Raw genomic sequence first — 21,746 nt, 5'->3', positions numbered from 1 at the left:
TGCAGAGAATGCTAGAGAAGCTGAGACAAGGATTTTCCCCCACAGTGGAGAGAGAGAGCCTTCCGCTAGAGCCCATACCCTGAATTCAGACCTCTCACCTCCTGAAGTATGATAAAATGCATTTCTGTTTGTTAAAGTCACCCACTTGTGATATTTCTGTTATAGCAGCACTAAGAAACTAAGACAGTGACCAAAGCTTCTCTGACAGTGAGAGGTGGTCTTCAACAGAATGGCTGCCGTGTGACAACGAGATTCCCTGCTGATGTAACCGCTTGCCCAGAAGCCAGGACCCACCTCTCAGGGATGAGGGAGAAGAGCCCTAAAGGACAGTGGGTTCCATTTGATTAATGGTTCAGAGACTTTGAGACTTCATAGGCCAGTGAAATGTCAAAAAATTGGGGGACCAAGATTATTGGGGTCAACCTATAACCTTGCCATGTGCAGGATGAACCCCAGCGCTGGAGGGCTTGTCAGCCTCACGTGTGGGGGTGCCTGGCTTTGCAGCCGCCAGCTCAGGAGTGCATTTAGACCAGTCTATGGTAGCCTGGGAAACCCTGGTGGTATAATGGTTAAGTGCTATGGCTGTTAACCAAGAGGTCAGCAGTTCACATCCGCTAGGCGCTCCTTGGAAACTCTTTGGGGCAGTTCTACTCTGTCTTATAGGGTCACTATGAGTTGGAATTGACTCAACGGCAGTGGGTTTTGGTGGGTGGTAGCCTGAGAAGGGAGGGGTGAGAAGTGTGGAGTGTTTGGGTGGGATGTCCTGTGTGTCCTGTCACTGTTGTGCTCAGCGTCTGCTGGGTGATCCTCAGGCCCGCCTCATGCAGACTAGTTGCTGCCTTTTGCCGGGAGATCTGACTTAGAAAGAGCCTTGCTGCCGAAGCCCAATGTGACCTTTAATCCCTCAGCCCTCAACATCCCCAACTGTGCACCTACCCCCAGGGAACTGGGGTCCAGAAGCTTCCATGCTATCTGTCCTGTCTCTCTGCTGTGTACCCTGACTGTAATGCCTTCTTTCTGTGCCCTCTAGATCAAGTGTCAACAATCTTTTTCTGTAAAGGGACAGATAGTAAATGTTTTAGGCTTTGCAGGCTGTAAGTCTCTTTTGCAATGACTCAGCTCTGCCCTAGTTTGAAAATAGCCACACACAATGCTGTTGTTGGCTATCACTGAGTTGCCCCAATTCATGGCCACCCCATGCACAACAGAACAAAATGCTGCCAGGTCCTGTGCCATCCCCATGATCGGTTGTGGATCAGACCATTGTGACCCATGGGGTTTCCGTGGCTAATTTCTGGAAGCAGATTGCCAGGCCTTTTTTCCTAGCCCATCATAGTCTAGGAGCGCTGCTGAAACTTGTTCAGCATCATAGTAACACGCAAGCCTCCACTGACAGACAGGTGATGGCCGTGCATGAGGTGTATTGCCTGGGAGTCAAACCCTGGTTTCCCTCATGGAAGGTGAGAATTCTACCACTGAGCCACCCTGCCCTCCTGCTATAGACAATATGTAAATGATGAATGACTGTGGCCGTGTCCCAATAAAACTTGACTTATTTGTTCATTTTTTTAATAATTTATTTTATTTTTGTTGTTGTTGAGAATATACACAGCACAACATATACCAATTCAACAATTTGTACATGTATAATTCACAGATATTGATTACATTCTTCAAGTTGGGCAACCACTCTCACCTCCTTTTCTTAGTTGTTCCTCCTTCATTAACATGAACTCAGTGCCCCTGAACCAATAAAACTTTATAAAAGCAGGCAGTAGGATCAACTTGGCCTGAGGGCCATAGTTTGCCAGCACCTTATCTAGATAAGCAAACCCCATTTTATTTATCCAAGTGGAAACTTTGATCTTTCTGCCAGTCTGAGTCCATTATTGGTGTTTGTCAATAACATAGTGGTTATGTGCCAAGTAGGAAAGTTGAAAGAAGAAAACCAACTAATATGTACCTTCACCATCATTTGACAAGAGACATATTAACAATAATTTTTACTGGGTTTAGGATGATTTAAATCTCAAAGGACAAAGTTTGCATTAGTTTGTGGACCAGCATTTAGAGACCAGAGCATCTTGAAACCCTTAATTGTGGGAATTTTAGGTGTTTTTTTTTTTTTTTTTTTTAATATAAGCTGAAGCCAAGCAAGGTCTCTTTTCCACTCTTTTTGTCAATTAATTTTCTGCATCAGATCTAGAATGTTCAAATTTACTTTTGTTAAATTTCAGCTGCTTGGCCTGGGATTTTATAGTTTCTACCCTGTTATGAACATTTAGACCCCAGCTCCGTTCTGTTCCAGCTGACGAGTCTAAGCCAATGGCTCTCAATGTATGGTTCTCCTTGTGTGGACCCCCCAGTTTTGGGCAGTCCTCAATTGTTCTTAAGAGTGTGAGTGTAAAGGAGTCTAAGCCAATCATGCACCCCACCTCTTTGCCAATGATGGGTTCAGGGGTGGGCGGGCCTAAGTTACTTTGGGCAATGAGAAGTGAGGATGGGTTCACTGGAGGTATTGGTAAAGAAGCTCCTTTGCCTATAGGAAAGAGCCATAGGGAAGCCAGGTTGTCCCTGCCCCAGAACAAGAGCAGGGAAATCTGTGTTCATGATCACCAACGGCCGTCACCTTCAACACAAGGGTGCTGGTCTTAGGGAGAAGCCACCAGCAAGGACAGATGGAAAGAACCTGGTCCTTGGTGAGTTGGTGGTGCTGCTTCACCAGAGAATCCTGAAACTCGTTCTTTGCTTTCCCAGTTACATGAGCCACATTTCCTTATTCAGCCAGTTTGAAATTGCTGTTATTTGCATCCAAAGCATTTTTAAAATCTTGATCCTGCCACTCATCTGAAGAACATTGCCTCTTAATTTTGTAGATTTTACAAATGTGATAAACATAAGGCCCAATTCTCCGTATGAGTCAATGATGGAAATGATAATCTGCAGAGGGCGGAGCCACTGAACAACACGCCAAGACAACAAAACCCATCGATTCTAACTCATAGCGACTTTATAGAACAGAGTAGAACTGCCCCATAGGATTTCTAAGGAGCAGCTGATAGATTTGAACTGCTGACCTTTTGGTTAGCACCTGAACTCTTAACCATTGTGCCACCAGGGCTCCTCCAAGACAATATGTGCCCCTAATCAATACTTGCTGGGTCCTATTATTAAATTACACCATCTGACCAGATTGGAGGGTCTCACTGTGTTTTCCACCTGGACGGGAAACCCCGGGAAGGAAGAAGCTCCACTGTCTGCTTAGTTCTGTGCTCACGCTACTTTACATTGAGCAAAACTGACTGACCACAAGAGAGGAGTCTCAGAACACATTCAGAAGTAGGTGTGGCTGCCTCCCAACTTCATCCTTTCTCTTTAATTCTGCTGCTCCCCTCCCCCTGCTTCTCAAATATGCTTCCATCCCACCCTCCCAGAAGCTTGTCTGCCCGTATTCCCAGTGGAGTTTAGCTAGTGGAACTTCCAGCAGTGCACCTCCTGGGAGGACACACACTTCCATGGGGAGGAGGCAGAAGGTAGAACACTTAGTTCGAATCCTGCCTCTACCACTTCATGAGGATGTTCCTTAACTCCATGAGCCTCAGCTTCCTCATTTGCAAAAATGGAGAAAACAATGAACTCACACACAGGGTTGACTTGAGGATTCAATCTAATTGAGCATTAAGCAGGTGGCCCATAGTAGATGCCTAGTATGATGACAAAAACTTACTGTATGTGTCAGGCATTGTGCTGGGCATGGGTACCATGGGAATGAATAAGACTCTGATCTGTCACTGCTATATCCGCATGGCTAGATCAATACCTGGCACATAGTAGGTGCTCAATAAATGTTGGTTGAGTGAATGAGTATCTCTGAGGAGCTCATATTTTAGTAAGACAGGGTGGCAGAAGCTGATCATTTTAATATAATATGGATGGTAATAGAGGCCAGTGCAGAGTATGAAGGGGGCCATCCTGGGGCAAGAGGAGAAAGGGCTTCCTGGAGTTCATTGGGCCAGAGTGGAGTCTTGAAGGATGTGTAAGAATCAGTAGAAAAAGGTGGGGAGATCACTTTGGGAGGCAGGGCCAAGATGGCAGAATAGCCAGATGCTTCCTGCGATTCCTCTTACAACAAAGACCCAAAAAAACAAGAGAAACGATGATATTTATGACAAGCTAGGAGCCCTAAACATCAAAGGCAAAGTTAGAAAATGGACTGAGCGGCAGGGGGAGGGAGAGACGGTTCAGAAGCACAGAGGAGTTGCTGGACCTGAATCACTTGGATCCCTCAGGCACCATTCCCAGGAACAGCTGCAGTGGGCTGGTGGTAGGGTTCAGCTGCACTTTCCTTAGGGAGAAGCAGCCAGCCACACAGCCTACTCACACCTCTGGAAACAAAGAAGAACAGTGCTCTCCATGAAAGCTAAGTACTTGTGTATATTTTAACGTGCCTGCAGCCCCAAGCCAGCTTCAGTAGCTGTTGATTTTCCTGGGCGTGAGATAGGCCCTATTAAGTGCCCTAAGCCATCCTCCTGGCCTTGGAGTAGGAATAATTCACAATTGTGGGAAAAGATAATTTGCCAGCTCCACTAACCTGGGGAGTTCAGGACAGAAGCGGCTCCTGTCCAGGCATAAATAGTCCATGGACTTTGAATGCCTTTCCCCACTGCATGGTCCTGTGTGAGCCTATTTTAGGAGACTAGGTCCTTGGCAGACTGCAACCATTTCAGCTGTGCATTGAAGAGGTGGGTGTTTGATACTTGATACCGCTTTGGCTATTAAACAGGGTCCTCACCCACCGACATCAGGGACATAAGGACTGTTCGCTCCACTCAGGCCACCCAGCCACCTGCAACAGGGGTCCAAGGATAACTGGTACCTCCCAGTCCTTACAACCAAAAACATTTGATGCCCAAGGTCTGTAGAACCCACCCACCTGTACGCTCTAGGGAACAGGGACACACTTTCCTCATAGACACTCGGGGGATGGTTCTCAGCCCCTTGCCTTGTTCAGAGCATGACCCTCTGCTGGAACCAGATACTGGTACCTAAACCAATCACCCCTGCCCCTCTAAGACTGTAAGACAGAGCCTGTACCACACACTTGATGATCAGCTACCTGGACACCTGAGCTGAATTCATTCAAGAAAAGTGGACTCATAGACTGATATACTTGATAACAGCTCTAGCCATCTGGGTACAGGACGTCAGAGCTTCAAAGGTGAAAATAATCAAGCTAGCTCACTCAAGCAACCCATTTGGGCATATCAAAACAAAAATCAATAAGCCAGGATACAGTAAGTAAATGTAAAATAAACTAATACAATAACTTATCGATGGCTCAGAGACAACAGTCAATATCAAGTCACAAAAAGAAACAGACCATGATCACTTCAACAAGCTCTCAAAACAAAGAATCAACAGATCTTCTGGATGAAGGTGCTTTCCTGGAATTACCAGATGCAGAATTCAAAAGACTAATGTACAGAACCCTTCAAGACATCAGGAACAAGATTAGGAAGGAGATCAGGCAATACACAGAACAAGCCAAGGAACACAGAGATAAAGTAGTTGAAGAAATTAAAAACGATATTCAAGAACATAATGAAAAATTTAATAAACCGCAAAATCCCTAAAGAGACAGCAATCAGAAATTCAGAAGATTAATGATAAAATTACAGAAGTTGACAACTCAATAGAAAGTCAGAGGAGCAGAATTGAGCAGGTGGAAGGCAGAAGATAAAGCACTTGGCACCAATATATTTGAAGAAAAATCAGATAAAAGAATTTTTTAAAAAATGAAGAAAACTTAAGAATCATGTGGGGCTTTATCAAGAGAAATAACCTACGAGTGATTGGAGTACCAGAACAGGGAGGGACAACAGAAAATATAGAATTGTTGAAGATTTGTTGGCAGAAAACTTCCCTGATATCGTGAAAGATGAGACGATATCAACCCAAAATGCTCATTGACCTCCACATAAGGTAGATTTTAAAAGAAAGTCACCAAGACATATTATAATCAAACTTGCCAAAACCAAAGATAAAGAGAGAATTTTAAGAGTGGCTAGGGATAAACAAAAAGTCATCTACAAAGGAAAGCCAATAAGAATAAGGTCGGACTACTCAGCAGAAACCATGCAGGCAGGAAGGCAATGGGATGACTTATATAAAGCATTGAAGGAAAAAAATTGCCAGCCAAGAATCATATATCCAGCAAAACTGTCTCTCAAATACAAAGGTGAAATTAGGACATTTCCAGATAAACAGAAGTTTAGGGAATTCGTAAAAACCAAACCAAAATTGCAAGAAATACTAAAGGGAGTTCTTTGGTTAGAAGATCAATAATATCAAGTATTAACCCAAGACTAGAACATTGGACAGAGCAATCAGAGGTCAACCCAGACAGGGAAATCACAAAAGTAAATCAAGATAAAAAACGCTCAAAACAGGGAAACAGCGAAGTTATTATGTAAAAGAAGACAACATTAAAACAATAAAGAGGGACTAAGAAATGTAGTCATAGATCTTTCATATGGAGAGGAAGACAAGGCGATATAAAGAAATAAAAGTTAGGTTAAAAAAGGTGGGGAGGGCTCTCCAGGCAGAAAGCCCTAATGGATTAAAGGCCAGGGCAGGAGGAAGCTGGCACAGTACATGTGGGATTTGAGAGACAGGGTAGTCTTGGGAGCCCAAGGCTCTGGTGGAAGCCTTCTGAGATTACGGTGACTTGGAGTGATCTAGCCTGGTGTCAGACACTTCAGGGAGGCCTTCTGGGATCTCCTGAAAAAGTTGAGCCCCACAGCTCACAGTATGTCCTCTCTCAGCCCATGCTGTGGCTGGGCTTCCTTCACCCTTAGTGGGACCTTCTGAGAGCGAACATTTGTTGAGGACTCCCTATGGCAGTGCTCTTCTCTGCACTCCATATATGAACTCATTTCATTCTCTTCACTATGCCCCCAGAACTACCGTTAACCCCATTTCTCAGACGAAGAAACTGAGGCATAGAGAGGTTAAGGACCTCCACCCCCACCCAGGTCACACGTCCAGATTCAGACTCTCCAGCCTGGCTCAGAGCATTTAACCACCACAGCTCTTTGCTCTTTCAGTTTCATGAACAACTGATTGCCAGTCTCTCATGTCAGTATATGGCAATTTTCACTGTGCCAAATGTCTTCATGAGCATCACCTCAACACCTGGACACATGGCAGATAGGGACCCCAGTTGACAGGCCCACTGAACTTGAGGGAGCAGGGGAGGTGAGGGGGGCATCCCCCAGGTCTCCTGACCATCCCCCAGGGACGTTCTACCCTGTCCTCTTTTAGGGGCTCCTCATCCTTGTCCCAGGGTGAGAGGAGTGGTTGGCAGACTTACCCGCTTCTCGTTGGACAAGTTGTTCACGTTAAGCCCACAGGCCTTGTCGGGCCTGGGGAAGGTTTCGGACCAGCCGTCTTGTGTACAGTTTCGAAACATGGAACCTGTGGGTGCCAAGCATCTGTGGGTGAGCCGTGGGGACAGGGAAAGCCACCCAGGGTTCCTAGGTGCCCTTAGTCACTGAGTTGGGGCAGCCAGGAGCTTCCTCCTATCACTCTGTCCCCCCGCTGCTTTCCACTGATTGACACAGTCACCTCCCAGTTGGCCCTGCTGATCCTTGAAGGATGTGTAAGTCAATCAGCCAAAGTGAGGTGGGGAAGTCTATTTGGGCAGAAGGCCCTACAAGGGGCCAAGACTTAGTGCGAGTGTGTGTGTGTGTGTGTGTGTGTGCGCGTGTGTGTATGTGATAGTGTGTATGTGAGTATGTGTAAGAGTGTGTTTGGTCAGTACAACTTGACCAAGCCAAAGTCATAAAAGCTTCACAGACACATCCAAATGCCCTGAGAGACCAAGTTACTGGGCTGGGGGCTGGGGACCATGGTCTCCGGGGGAACATCTAGCTGAATTGGCATAACATAGGCTATAAAGAAAATGTTTTACATCTCACTATTTTTTTTTATGGTGAGTAGCGACTGGGGTCTTAAAAGCCTACTAGTGGCCGTCTAAGATACATCTACTGGTCCCATCCTGGCTGGAGCAAAGGAGAATGAAGAAGACCAAAGACACAAGGGAAAGATTAGTCCAAAGGATTAATGGACCACAATTACCACAACCTCTACCAGGCTGAGCCCGGAACATCTAGATGGTACCCGGTTACCACCACTAACTGTTCTGGCAGGGATCACAAGAGGGTCTGAGACAAAGAGGGAGAAAAATGTAGAACAAAATTCAAATTTACACACACACACAAAGAGCAGGCTTGCTGGTCCGACAGAGACTAGAGAAACCCCGACAGTATAGCCCCCCAGATACCCTTTTGACTCAATACCGAAGTCACTCCCGAGGTTCATCCTTCAGCCAAAGATTAGTTTTTTTTTATAGGGCCAACAGAAACCTTGGTGGCATAGTGGTTAAGTGCTATGGCTGCTAAGCAAAAGGTTGGCAGTTCAAATCCACCAGCTACTCCTCAGAAACCCTGTGGGGCAGTTCTACTCTGTCCTATAGGAATCAACTCGATGACGATGGGGTTTTTTTTTGGGGGGGGGGTATAGGGCCAACAGTAACACATCCGAGGGACATGGTTCATAGTTCAATCATGTATACGAGACTAATGGGGACACCAGCCCAAAATCAAAGACAAGAAGACAGGAAGGGACAGGAAAACTAGATGATGAGTGGAAACAGAGAAACTGGGGTGGAGCAGGGGAGCTTGTTGACACATCACAGGGTTGGCAACCAATGTCACAAAACAATTTGTGTATTAATTGTTTAATGAGAAACTAATTTGCTGTGTAAACTTTCACCTAAATCACAATAAATAAATAAAGTCTTAGGGAGAAAGCAAAAAAAAAAAAAAAGCGTGTTTGTGTGAGTATGTGTGTGAGAGTGCGTGCAAGTACATTCGTGTGTGTGTGAGTGCGTGTATGTGTGCATGCGTGTGTGTGTGTGAATGCGTGCATGAGTGAGTGATAGCTGCTAATCCCTGGTACCTCAGTCTACAAACAAGGCTAGCCCTGAATAAAAACCCTCTCCAAGCCTGCAAGCACTGCCATTCTCCCTCCTGGGATCCCCTTCCCGGCCACAGCTGTGCCCCTCCCTCCCCACACCCCCACATCCCACACCCCCAGCACCGACAGAGCCCCTGCTTGTCCCAGGCACCTTGCCAGACCCTGGGGCTCCAGGGACAAGGGAGGCCGGTAGACTCATGTCACATTACTCAGCGTCCCCCAAAACTCTTCTCAACCAAACCCCAGTTCCGTGATGGCCAGGACCCCGAGGGACTTCCAGTCACTGCTCTCCAGCCCAGCTTGCTGCCCTCAGTCCAGCCCTATTCAAGCCACACCAGCACAAGTTCTCTCAGACCTCTGTGCAGCTGAGGCCACTTCATTCTGGGCTTGTTCACTGTCACCCCTCACCCTTCCCCTCCCAAAGTGAAGTAACTCACCGCTCCAGGGAGCCTTCCTGGGGGGACTCCCCCACCCTACCTTCTACCCCCACTGGCTGAGGGGCCCTTCTGGCCATATGAGGGTTTTCCCACAGTGGGATGCTGCCCCAGACTGCCCGGGTGCTCACCTGAGGGCTAGCATAACACCATTAATTTCTTAAGGGGTTGCTACAGTGTCTCCCTGGTGGCACAGTGGTTAAGCAGTGCTAACCAAAAGGTCGGCAGTTTGAATCCACGAGCTGCTTCTTGGAAACCCTATGGGGCAGTTTTGCTCTGTCCTACAGGGTTGCTATGAGCCAGAGGCAGTGGGTTAGCAGTGTCTCACATGACCAGAGAGGCTGAATATAGTGCTCAAGAGCGGTAGTCTCAGGTGCTTTTGGTTACACACCTCTACCAAAAAAATGTTCTTACACCCTAACGATTGTGCATTTGTTTAAGTGGAAATGTTTGCACTCTGCCATACAAATATGGGAGCCCTAGTGGCTCAGTGGTTAAGAGCTTGGCTGCTAACCAAAAAAGTCATCCATTCCAATCCGCCAGCCACTTCTTGGAAACCCTATGGGGCAGCTCTACTCCTATAGGGTCGCTATGAGTCAGAATTGACTCTCTGGCGATGGGTGTGGTTTGGTTTTGGTACAAATATGTGGTAGTTACTAAGCTCCTTACATATATTAACTCATTTACTCCTAACAAGAGGACTATAAGGTAGGCACTGTTACTTTTATGGTAAAAACACTATTGTCAAATGTAAATTCTACTACCATTTTACAGCTAGGGAAACTGAGGCACAGAGCAGTTAAATAACTTGGCAAGGTCACACCTAGTAAAATGGGGAAGTGGAATTTAAACCCAGGGGGTTGGGCTCCAGAGCCCATATGCTTAATCAACACACTGCACACTGACCCCATGTCTTAGCCCTGCTCAATGCTTTACCCATACACAGGTTCTCCTGCCATTTAACCAGTAGGCCCCCCGAAGAACTGGGGGTGATTAGCAAGGACATCTGGCCACTCCCAAAATGAATTTTTCTCAGGCCTTCATTGCTATTAATCCCACCAGAGGTTCTATTTGATGTCTAACTTCACCCTTGCTTTCCTAGCTTCTCTCCCACTGGAAAACCACCACATGCCACTGAACTCACCAGGCAGCCACACCTAACAGAATGGATGGAATTACTCCTCCTTCAGCCATGCTGAGGCCTTGCCCTGCATGTCTCGGTGTTGTACGTCACAAGATCCCAGCCACCGCTCACCACCCACACTCCCAGCACAGGGGTGCGTCCTGCGCCTCTCACACTGGGTTAGCGATGGTCTGCTGGCCTCCCCCAGCCGATGACGAGCTCTGAGGGCAGGGACTGCGGCTGACTCGTCTCCCTTTCCAGTACCTGGCCCAGTAAGCACCTAGCCCAGAGCCCTGGTTCATCAGAGCTCTGCTAGTTGGCCAGAAAGATGAGTGAATGGGGATGCAGAGTCTGCTCTAAGCCAGCAGGAGAGAAGAGGAGAGAGCTTTCCAACAAGGAGCAGGAGTCCAAAGATTGAGGGAGGGGAGTGACTGGCCTAGAAGAAAGTCTTAGAAACCATAGGGGACGTTTCCTCCTGTGCCCCAGTGGCCCAGCTGCATCCTGAGCTCTGGGTGGCCCAGGAGGGTTGAATTCTGCTCCCTGGGTTCTAGAAGGCAGGGCGTTGCAGGGTGCAGGATGCCGACCACTAAGCCTATGGGCGGGAGCCCTGCCACCTCCTTTACTCAAACTCTTGCCCCGTCCAAACAAAACAAAACCCACACCAATTGCCATCCAGTCAGTCCAACTCATGGCGACCCTGTGTGTGTCAGAATAGAACTTCACTCGCAGGGTTTTCAATGGCTGATTTTTCAGAAGTAGATCGCCAGGCCTTACTTCCGCAGCAGCTCTGGGTGGACTTGAACCTCCAGTATTTCAGTTAGCAGCCATGTGCTTTAGCCATTTGTACCACCCAGGGGCCCCTTAAAAACCCGGGCTGCCAACTGCATCCTGGGCCGGGCATGCTCCTCTCCCACAGGCCCCGCAGTTTAGGGTCACTCAAGCTTCACGGAGCTGGAGAAACATTTGTAGAACTAGCTGCTATGCTAAGTGCTGTCCATATAGAACCTGAGCTAATCCTTACACAGCCCCCATGAGGAAGGTGCTGCTGGCCTAGTTCACAAATGAGAAAACCGAGGTCTAGAATTGGGCAAGAGCACCCAGCCAGGACATGATAGGGCTGGGGTCTGTGTTCCATCGCTGTCCTGTTTAGCCAGCCCTCTCCCTGTGTTCCCAGGGATAGCTTCTAGCACCCAGAGACTGTGGCCTTTGGGCTCTGGACATGCCTGGTCTATTCAGGGCCGGGAGGCTTGGCCTGCAAGGGGCCTGGTACCCAAGAGGGTTCTCTGAGCACTGCTCCTGGAACACAGGCTTTAGAACCAGCCAGATCTCAGTTCAAAACCCAGCTCTGTCCCTTGGTGACTGTGAGGCCTTAGGTGCATCAGATGGGAATAGTCACCCCACTGCAAGTGTCTGGTGAGGGTGAAACACAGTTGCCTACATAAAGTGCCAGGCTGGGGCGGGTACAGAGTGGGCACTCCAGGGTGTTATTTACTTCTCCTGTGGCCCTTCCAAAATAGGCAGGAGTGGGCGGTGCTTGGAAGCTTGGGATTTAGGGGAAGGGCAGGAGATTTCTATAATTCAACCAAGGGAGATAGGCTGTTAGACAGAGCCAGGAATATCCCTAGGGACAGAGGGAAGGACGGCAAAGGGCGTACTCCCATGAACCCAGCCGGAAGGGAGCTAGACAGCATGGCCATAAAGAAGCTGGCTCGCCCAGCGCCAAAGGCCAGCCCGCCTTGGGGCCCGCTCCTCACCAACCCAGCAGGATTCCTGAGACAGGACGCTGAGTTTGATCCAGGCCAGGTGCCCAGAGCTGCTCACAAGGTGCTGCCCCCTGCTGGCGGGGTGGCCTGGAATCAAAGAGGCTACTGAGGGGCTCTGGCAAAACTGCAACGGAGACAAGGGAGGGCTCTCTGTGGTATCTTCAAACCCCTCCCCACTTCCCCTGAGTTTAACTCCTATAGGAAAAGGGTCCTTAACCAGGTACAGGTCCAAGTGATCCCTGAAATTATAGTCGGGTTTTTTGTGTATACGTTGTTTTTGTTGTTGGCTGCAGCTGAGTCAGCCCCCAACTCATGCACAACAGAAATGGGCCCAGTGGGCAGTGCAGTATCACACTGAGACCCTGCATAGGGGTGTTGGGTAGGCCCCCCAGGGTTGTGGGATGGCCCAGTCCTATGCCATCTTCATGACTGCTTGTGGATCGGATCGTTGTGGTCCATAGAGTTTTCAGTAGATTGTCAAGCCTTCCTTCCTAGTCCATCTTAGTCTGCAAGCTCTGCTGAAACCTGTTCAGCATCGTAGCAACACTCAAGCCTCCATTGACAGGTGGGCAGTAGTTGTCATGAGGTGCACTGGCCAGGAATCGAACCCAGGTCTCCTGCATGGAAAGCTAGAATTCTACCATTGAACCACCACTGCCCCAATTATGGGGGCTTTTAGCAGATTCTTAAAGGGCCCCAGGGCCCTAATCAGGTTAAAAAAAAACCACTATTGCTTTAAGGCCTGGATCCCAACTCAGATAGAGGAGAAAGAGGCCAAGGCCTGACCAGGAAATGTGTTTTAATAAGGGACTCTGGAAGACCCATGCCCTTTTAAGAATCAAAGGAATGTACCCTACAGGAAACATTTGAGGCCCTGACTTGAGCAGAGAAATGCTAGGGCAGGGTCCAGCCTGCAGGTTCTCCAATCACGTGACACCCACCCTGTCTGGCCCACATAGTGAGTGCCATAAGAAATCGTGATTTTTTTTTTTTTTTTCTCTTCTCTTCTTGAATAAGGAAGGGTCCAGAACCCCACCTTAGACTCGCTGGGTACTCCTCCCTGTAAAGGGGTTGAGGCAAGGGGTTAGGCCCCCTGGAATCCTGTGGGACACCGCTGAGGGGAACCATCCTTCCCGAGAGGAGAGGAGGGCCAAGGGTCTAACCAGACCAGAAGGTGGACTCTGGGGAGAGGAGGCTTTTGGTGAGGAAGTGAGGCTGGACCAGTCCAGGTCTGTGCTGTAGGCGCAGATGCCTGGAACCTGTGCGGAAGGCACCTCTGGCCCAGGGTGGCCCCCGGGGCGAGATGCCCCTCTCCCACAATCTCGGGGGCCTACCTGACACCCCTAGGCAGGGTCTCTGTGAAAGTGCACTGCCTGCTGGACCATGCAGCCCCACAGTGCCACCACGTGGCGGTGAAGAGAAACTGCAGCAGAGGTAAAGTAGTGGGGTGCTCCCAGGCACTTCCTGGTGGAGCGTTGTAGCGCTTGCCAAAGAAGGGCAGAGGCCGGGCCAAGGGGCTGAGGGGCCAAAAGGCCAAGGGTCAGAGAGAGGCCCGCCTTCGGACAGGGCTAACGAGAGGCTGTCCTGATCAAGGAACTGTATCCTGAGTTGTCCCTGACCTGAATTGTAACCTGTTACCTCCCTAATGGAGCCCTCTTGGTGCACTGCTTAAGAGCTCACTGGTAACCAAAACATTGGCAGTTTGAATCCACCAGCCGTTCTTTGGGAACCTTATTCGGCAGTTCTACTCTGTCCTATGAGTCAGAATCAACTCGATGGCAATGGGTCAATGGGTTTACTTCCCTAATAAACCCCATAACTGCGAGTATGGTCTGTGAGTTCTGTGTGGCCATTGCAATGAATTATTGAACCCAGCAGAGAAGTAGAGAGTGCCGTGGGAGGGATGGCTGGTGTCAGAATTGGTAAAAAGGTTGGAGAGTGGAGGTATGTCTGACTTCCACCTCACAGGAATCAGCCTTGGGCTGATGCTGATGGTTCTCCCCCCTCGTGTAGATGCCTCGCCATGCCATTTTTACAGGTCCTCTCCCCTCCCGTGGTCACTCTGGAATCTGTTTGGTGAAGATGCTGAAGCCGCAGGTTGTAAGATACTGGGACCCTGAATCACCAGGTGGAGGAGAGCTACCTGCTTATCATGAACATCTGCTGGGGACTTTCTGTGGACAAGCGTCCTATGAAGGCGTTGAGGTTGAAAGGATTTATTTATGACAGCAGCTAGCATTTCCCATCCAGGTAGTGGAGGTGGACCTGCTCTAACTTCTAACAGGTCTGCCTAGTCCATTCCCCTTCCCTAAACCAGGGTACTGAGTTAGGCTGAGAGGGACAATGAGCTAGTGCAATGTGCTTCACAGGTCTGCGTGCGCGTGCGTGTGTGCGTGTGCACGTTTGCTTCCGCACCCACGTGTAGTGGAGAATTATGGTGACAGCAATCTGCACTCCTCTTTCACACCGCATGGTCTCCCTCACCTTCCTTCCTTGCCTACCTTTGGAAGGCTGCTAGGGTTATTGTTAAATAATCTGTCCTTGGCTTGTCCTTGTTAAGGGCCTCATCTGGCAGCTTTTCCTGTCCTGCATGAGTGGGGGAGAAGGGACAGGCCAGGCCCTTAAATGAAAAATGACCCCGTTTGTGGTCAAAGGGCACAAACCTACCCTGCCTCCCCCTGACCTTTGGGTTGTAGACTCCCCTTGACCAAGACCTCGAGGACAGAGCACCGGTTTTGAAGTCAGAGAAATCTGGATTCGAGTCCTAGTTACTCCACTTACTAATTGTTGAGCCTTAGGCAAGCTGCTAAACCTCTTTTAGTCCCAGTTATTATTGCTTTTTACTAGGTCAGGTGGGCGAGAATAGATATGTGGTTTGCAGGGGTTTTGTGATGATTAAATGAGTCCATGTATACAAAAATGGCATGTAGTCGACCTTTAACCAATGTTAGCCATTTGTGTTCTGCCTGTCTTAGACAACCTCCCCACTTCTGGGCCTGAAATTAAGGAAATCTTTGTACACTGCAAGCTTTCCTCTGGCAAGAGGTTCCCCAGGAGGCCAGGCCTCCCAGAGGACACAGTTTATCAAAGGGCCTGGCCAAATGGGCACAGAGGTAGTAAGCTTTCTGGAAGGCGGGGCTAGGACCTAATGGGACGCAAAGAAGGGGAGGACTAAATCCAGAGCCCGGGTTGCTAAGAGGGCAGAAACACGGAAGGAAGGAGAACCAAAAAAAACAAACCCATTGCTGTCAAGTCGATTCTGACTCACAGTGGCCCCATGTGTTACAGAGTAGAACTGCTCCCTAGGGTTTTCTTGACTGTAATCTCTATGGAAGCAGATCGCCAGGCCTTTCTCCCAAGGTGCCGCTAGGTGAGCTAGAACTGCCAACCTATAGGTTAGTAGTCAAGCACAAAACATTTGCGCCATCCAGGATCCTTGAAGGAAGGAGAGATACCTCTAAATGGGGGGTTTGGGACAGAGAGAACCAAACCCAGCCTACTTCATCACTTCCTCCTACATTGCCTCCTTCGCCCTTCCTTGTTGGGGACCCTGTGAACTGAACCCACCACTCACTCCCCAGCAAGGCTGCTATTCCCTGTAAGGAAATTCCACTCACTGCTTGACCCCAGAAAAGGTTCCTTGGCCTCAGGCCTTTAGGCAGAGGCGCCCACCCAGGGGGCCATCCCTCAGCTCCTTAGTCAGGACCCCTGGGCTGGGCCACTCGAGGGCCGTGTTCTGGCCATTACCGTTTCTGCCCGTGAGCATTTGGAGGAATCGCGGACATTCCACTTCCACAGTCCAGCCTGGCGTGGCAGAGGGCCAGCAGCTCATGTTGTCCCACAGCCCCTCGCACCCTGCTGAGGAGAGCAACAGCGTCAGACACAGACGAGCGTGGGTCCAGGGTCCTCCGCCCCACCTATCCCCATCCCCAGCATCCTCGCCTTCCTCAACACCCACCCCAAGAGGACTTTATTGCACTTCTTGTGGTTCGCAAAGGTCCCATTAGACACCGGCTCTTTGAGATCAGGAACCAACGGTATCTAACGTACCTTTTCATTTTCAAGGCCTTGGAGTCTGCCATCTCCATAGTAAGTGCTCAGTGGTGAAAACATAAATGAACTAACAATGAATGAACACACATTCTCTCATTTGTGCCTCACGAGCGCAGGTCTGAATGTCTCCAGTGTAGAAGATGGCACAGCTTAGCCTCAGCTTGCATTAAATACTTGACAGCACTGGGCGTCCATCCTGGCTGCACAGTATAACTGCTTGGAGAGTTAAAAAATCTAACTGGGTCCTACACCCAGGGATTATGATTTAATAGGTCTTGGGTGGGGCCCAGGCATGACATTGTGTTAAAGCTTTCGGGGTGATTCTAACTTGAAGACTGGGTTGAGAACTCTTGTCCCCTTGATTGTCAAACTTCAGCCGGTTAGCATCGGAATCACCTAGAGGGCTTGTTAAAACACAGATTGTTGGACCCCTCCCTCAGAGTCTGATTCAATAGGTCTGAGGTGGGGCCTGAGAATTTGCATTTCTAACGAGTTCTCAGATGATGTGCACTGCTGGTTTGGAGATCACACATTGAGAAGCACGGTCGTGGTCTGTGGAAGCAGACCTGTATTTGTGGCAGGATACTGTTGAGGACCATCACCACTCGTCTGTCAGTTTGTCGTAATGCGGTGGCTTCCGCGTTGCTGCGATGCTGGAAGCTATGCCACCAGTACTTCAAATACTAGCACTGTCATCCTTGGTGGACAGGTTTCAGCAGAGTTTCCAGACTAAGACAGACCGGGAAGAAGGCTCTGACGATCTACTTCTGAAAAAATCGGCCAGTGAAAACCTTATGGATAGATAGCAGTGGAATCTTGTCTGATACAGTGCCAGAAGACGAGCCCCTGAGGCTGGAAGGCACTCAAACTACAACTGGGAAAGAGCTGCCTCCTCAAAGGCAGTCAGCCTTAATCACGTGGATGGAGTCAAGCTTCCAGAACCTTCATTCGCTGTATGGCATGATTGAAAATGAGAAGAAAACAGCTGCAAACATCTATTACTAATTGAAACGTGGAATCAAGGAAAATTGGAAGTCGTCAAAAATGAAATGGAACCCATAAAGATCGATATCATAGGCATTGGTGAGCTGAAATGGACTGGTATTAGTCATTTTGAATCAGACAATCACATGGTCTACTTTGCCAGGAATGACAAACTGAAGAGGAATGGCACTGCACTCATTGTCAAAAAGAACGTTTCAAGACATATCCTGAAGTACGACGCTGTCAGTGATAGAATAATATCCATATGCCTACAAAAAAGATCCGTTAATACAACTATTATTCAAATTTTTGCATCAACCACTAATGCCAAAGATGAAGAAGCTGAAGATTTTTACCAACTCCTGGACTCCGAAGTTGATCAAACATGCAATTAAGATTCATTGATAGGACAGGAAATAATTGAAGTTCTCAAAGATTTCATTTTACTTGGATCCACAATCAGTGCCCATGGAAGCAGCAGTCAAGAAATCAAACAACCTGTTGCATTGGGCAAATCTACTGCAAAAGACCTCTGTCAACTGTTGAAAAGCATAAATGTCTACTTGGGAACTAAGGTGGGCCCTGACCCAAGCCACGGTATTTTCTATTGCCTCATATGCGTGCAAAAGCTGGACAATGAATTAGAAAGTTCGAAGAGGAATTGATGCCTTTGAATTATTGTGTTGGTGAAGAATATTGAATATACCATAGACTGCCAGGAGAACAAACAGATCTGTCTTGGAAGAAGTACAGCCAGAATGCTCCTTAGAAGCCAGGATGGCGAGATTTCATCTCACATAGCTTGGACATGTTATCAGGAGGGACCATCCCTGGAGAAGGCATCATGCTATATAAATTAGAGGGTCATCGAAAAAGAGGAAGCCCCTCAACAAGATGGGTTGACATCGTGGCTGCCATGATGGGCTCAAACACTGCAACGATTGTGTTGCACAGGACCAAGCAGTATTTTTTTTCGTATTGTACACGGGGTTGCTATGAGTCAGAACTGACTAGACAACGCCTAACAACAACAACATTGTTGAGGATGTTGCTCTCTACCTCACAGTGTTCCATTTATGAGACCCCTTTCTGGAAGAGAACCTGGTCATGATACCAAGAGAAGCTGAACTTCCAAACAACTAGTGTGTTTCTATCCTTATAGTCATTGAATCTTTTGTTGTTGTTGTTGAAAATATACACAGCTGAACATACACCACTTCAGCAATTTCTACGTGTACAGTTCAGTGACACTGGTTACATTCTTCAAGTTGTGCAACCATTCTCACCTTCCATTTCTGAATTGTCCTCCTCCATTAACATAAACTCACTGCCTCCTAAACTTCCTGTCTAACGTTTTGAGTTGCTGTCGCCATTTAATTCCATATAGATTGGAGCCCTAGTGGCGTAGTGGTTAAGCGTTCGACTGATAACCACAAGGTTGGCAGTTCGAATCCACCAGCTGCTCCTTGGAAACCCTATGGGGCAGTTCTACTCTGTCTTACAGGGTTCCTCTGAGTCAGAATCAACTCTAGGGCAATGGATTTGGTTTCGGGTTTTTTTTTATATAGTTCTTTAAAAGAACATAATGCTCAAGGCAGGCATTCTTTACTAATTAGCTACCTTATTGTTTGGTTTAAAGAATTCAGGGGATATTTTTGGTTTACAGTTTCAAGATTATCTCAGGGCAATAATTTCAGGGGTACATCTAGCTTCCCTGGGTCCAGGAAATCCAAATTACCTGAGAATTTGAAATTCTGTTCTATATTTTTTCCCCTTTTTAATCAGGATTCTTCTATAGAATCTTTGATCAAAACGTTCAGTAATGGTAGCCAGGGACCATCCAGTTCTTGGCAAAGGAGACATTTGTTCCTAGAGGCAATTAAGCCACACATACTATTTCCTCTTCCTGTTCCTGACTCTCCTTCTTCCTCTGTTGCTCTAGGCAAATAGAGACTAACTGCTGTACTTTGAATGGCTGCTTTTAAGCTTTTAAGACCCCAGACACTGACTCTTAAAGCTGATTTTATGGTTTCCCTCTGACTTGGCTGCTAGGAAGCTCAGAGCCAGATCTGTGGCCCACTTCTAGTAACTGAAAGACTTTGCAATGGACAAAAAAGATTACTGGGTGTCTTCAACGCAAAACTAAGTGTTGTCTAAGCACAGCCATCTGGGTTATCTGATTGGGGTTAGTGGCAGAGGGCTTAACCACTGTATCACAAGAGCTCCTGACTTGCCTCCAAGCGGCACCAACCCCAGATTTTCTAATGCCCTCCTCGCCAGACCCAGGCTGACTCCTGGGGGAGGAAGCTAGTGGGGAAGAGGAAGCTGGAGAGAAACAAGGTAGAGGGGATATAACGGTTGGGGCGGGGCCGGGAGGGAATAGGTCTGAGAGGATACATAGTGAGAAAAGCAGGCCTGGAGTGGTGCAAGGTAAAAGGGTGGGCTCATGTGGCCTGTGTCTCCTCCCATAGTGGGACCAACCCTTTGAGGGGCAGAGGGAGCCTGAGGGTGCCAGAGAGGAGGCCGGTCCAGAGGTAAGGATGCAGGGGTGGGGGTTTCAGGAGCAGACCAGCCCTGCAGTGACAAGAGCAGGCCATGGCCCTGGGAAAGGCTGGTGGGATACAGGAAGCTCCTGGGTCCCGGAAAGCACGGTTTGCATGGGGTTCTCACAGGACAGGGGAAGCACTCATGGGAGGGAGGAGCTGGGGGTCTGTGTCCTCTGAGGAATATGGGAGATGAGAAAGCCCTTGGATATTCTTGAACCTTCACCCTAAATCTCTGGTGACCCCTGAAGGAGGAGGAGCTTGGCCGCTCTTTATTTTGGATTCCCCGAGAGCATGAAAGGAAACCCTGGTGGCGTAGTGGTTAAGTGCTGCAGCTGCTAAGCAAAAGGTCAGCAGTTCAAAGCCACCAGGAGCTCCTTGGAAGCTCTATGGGGCAGTTCTACTCTGTTGTATAGGGTCGCTATGAGTCAGAATCGACTCGACTGCACTGGGTTTGGTTTTGGTTTGGTATGAGAGCATGAGGCAGGGTCCGCCACTTTCAGGGAGACTGGCTGCCAAATCCAGCTGCAAATGCTGCTCCCTAGGCCCCAGAGCTCATCAGGTGTCTGGGTGACTCGGTGCCTCCCAAGGTGCCCTTAGGATGGTGGCTCAATCCTGGGCAGCTCTTTTCAGATGGCTTGCTGGGTCTCTGCCATCTAAGTGCAGCTCTGGAGTAACTAGAGGCCAAGGCTGCCCCACTTCCTCTTTCCTGATGCAGAGGACTTAAGCGTGGTAGCAGGAGGCTTCATCTACAGGGCCGCTTCCGCACCAGATCTGGGCAGAAGCTCTTGCCCTGGGGTACTGCCAGACCATGAAAACGCAGGCGTTTCTAATCACACACTGGGGCCAGGTCAGCCAGGGCACTGTCTGAAATCTCTGATCCATGAGGCTGGATGGCCAGGCCCAGCTGGCCAGGCAGATGCTGAGGGTGCCAGGGCGTCTGGCAGGCTTCCTGGCATGGGTCTTGTAAGGCAGGGCCCACAGGGACACTGGCCTGGGGCTGGCAGACAGCAAAGGGGGTGTGGCTGGCAGTGAGGAGCTCAGAGGAGAGCTGGTCACCCTAACAGTAAATAGGCCACTCCCTACATGTCCGGCTCCTACAGAGAAAAGGCACTTGGGCTGGGGAAGGGGCCACGCAGGCGCAATGCCAGACCTGCATCAGACATTCTGGAATTTAATCCTCAGAGCCACTCATATGTGTGGGACAGGGTCACTGCCTCACCCTGGGATAAGGATATGAGGTTCCATGTGCAGGGTCATGGAGCCAGTCATGGCAGTGCAGGATTCCCAGCCAGCCTTCCCATCTTCCCAGTTAGGGAAGGGCCCCAACTGCCTGGCTCATCCTCAGTGGCAGAACACATGGCTCTGATTCCAGCATTGTTGCTGGTAGGTGCTGTCGAGTCAGTTCTGACTCATAGTGACTTTATGTACAACAGAACGAAACACTGCCAGGTCCTTCGCCATCCTTACAATTGTTGCTGTTTGACCCCGTCATTGCACCCACTGTGTCAATCCATCTCATTGACTGTCCTCTTTATTGATGACCTGCTACAATCCCAGTGTGGTGGTTGCTCATTTCCTAAGCACCCTTCAGATGGCCATACTCTCTCTGGACCTCAGCTTCAGTATCCAGGCTCGGAAGGCGATGGGAAGACCCAATGCTTCCCAGAGTGTAATGAGCACAGCTTGGGTGGGGTGTACTTTTAGCTGGTACAGGGTTAAACCTTGTTTATTTTAACCAAACCAAAACCCGGTGCCATCAATCAACTCTGACTTACAGTGACCCTACAGAACAGAGTAGAAATGC

The 21,746-nt window shown here is 48.7% G+C and overlaps 1 protein-coding gene across 1 annotated transcript in view; it reads right to left on the bottom strand.

Moving 5' to 3' along the window:
• Nucleotides 1–21,746, bottom strand: part of SCTR (secretin receptor) — a 68,221-nt gene that overhangs the window by 28,278 nt on the left and 18,197 nt on the right. The window contains exons 3-4 of the mRNA XM_049888134.1: nucleotides 16,107–16,214; nucleotides 7,373–7,476 (exon numbers count right to left, since the gene is read on the bottom strand). Coding sequence (XP_049744091.1) covers nucleotides 7,373–7,476; nucleotides 16,107–16,214 — 212 coding nt within the window. The remainder of the gene's footprint in view (nucleotides 1–7,372; nucleotides 7,477–16,106; nucleotides 16,215–21,746) is intronic.

This window comes from Elephas maximus, chromosome 6 (assembly GCF_024166365.1).
Source record: "Elephas maximus indicus isolate mEleMax1 chromosome 6, mEleMax1 primary haplotype, whole genome shotgun sequence".
Taxonomy (NCBI): Eukaryota; Metazoa; Chordata; class Mammalia; order Proboscidea; family Elephantidae; genus Elephas; species Elephas maximus.
This window is presented reverse-complemented; position numbering and strand designations above follow the sequence as displayed.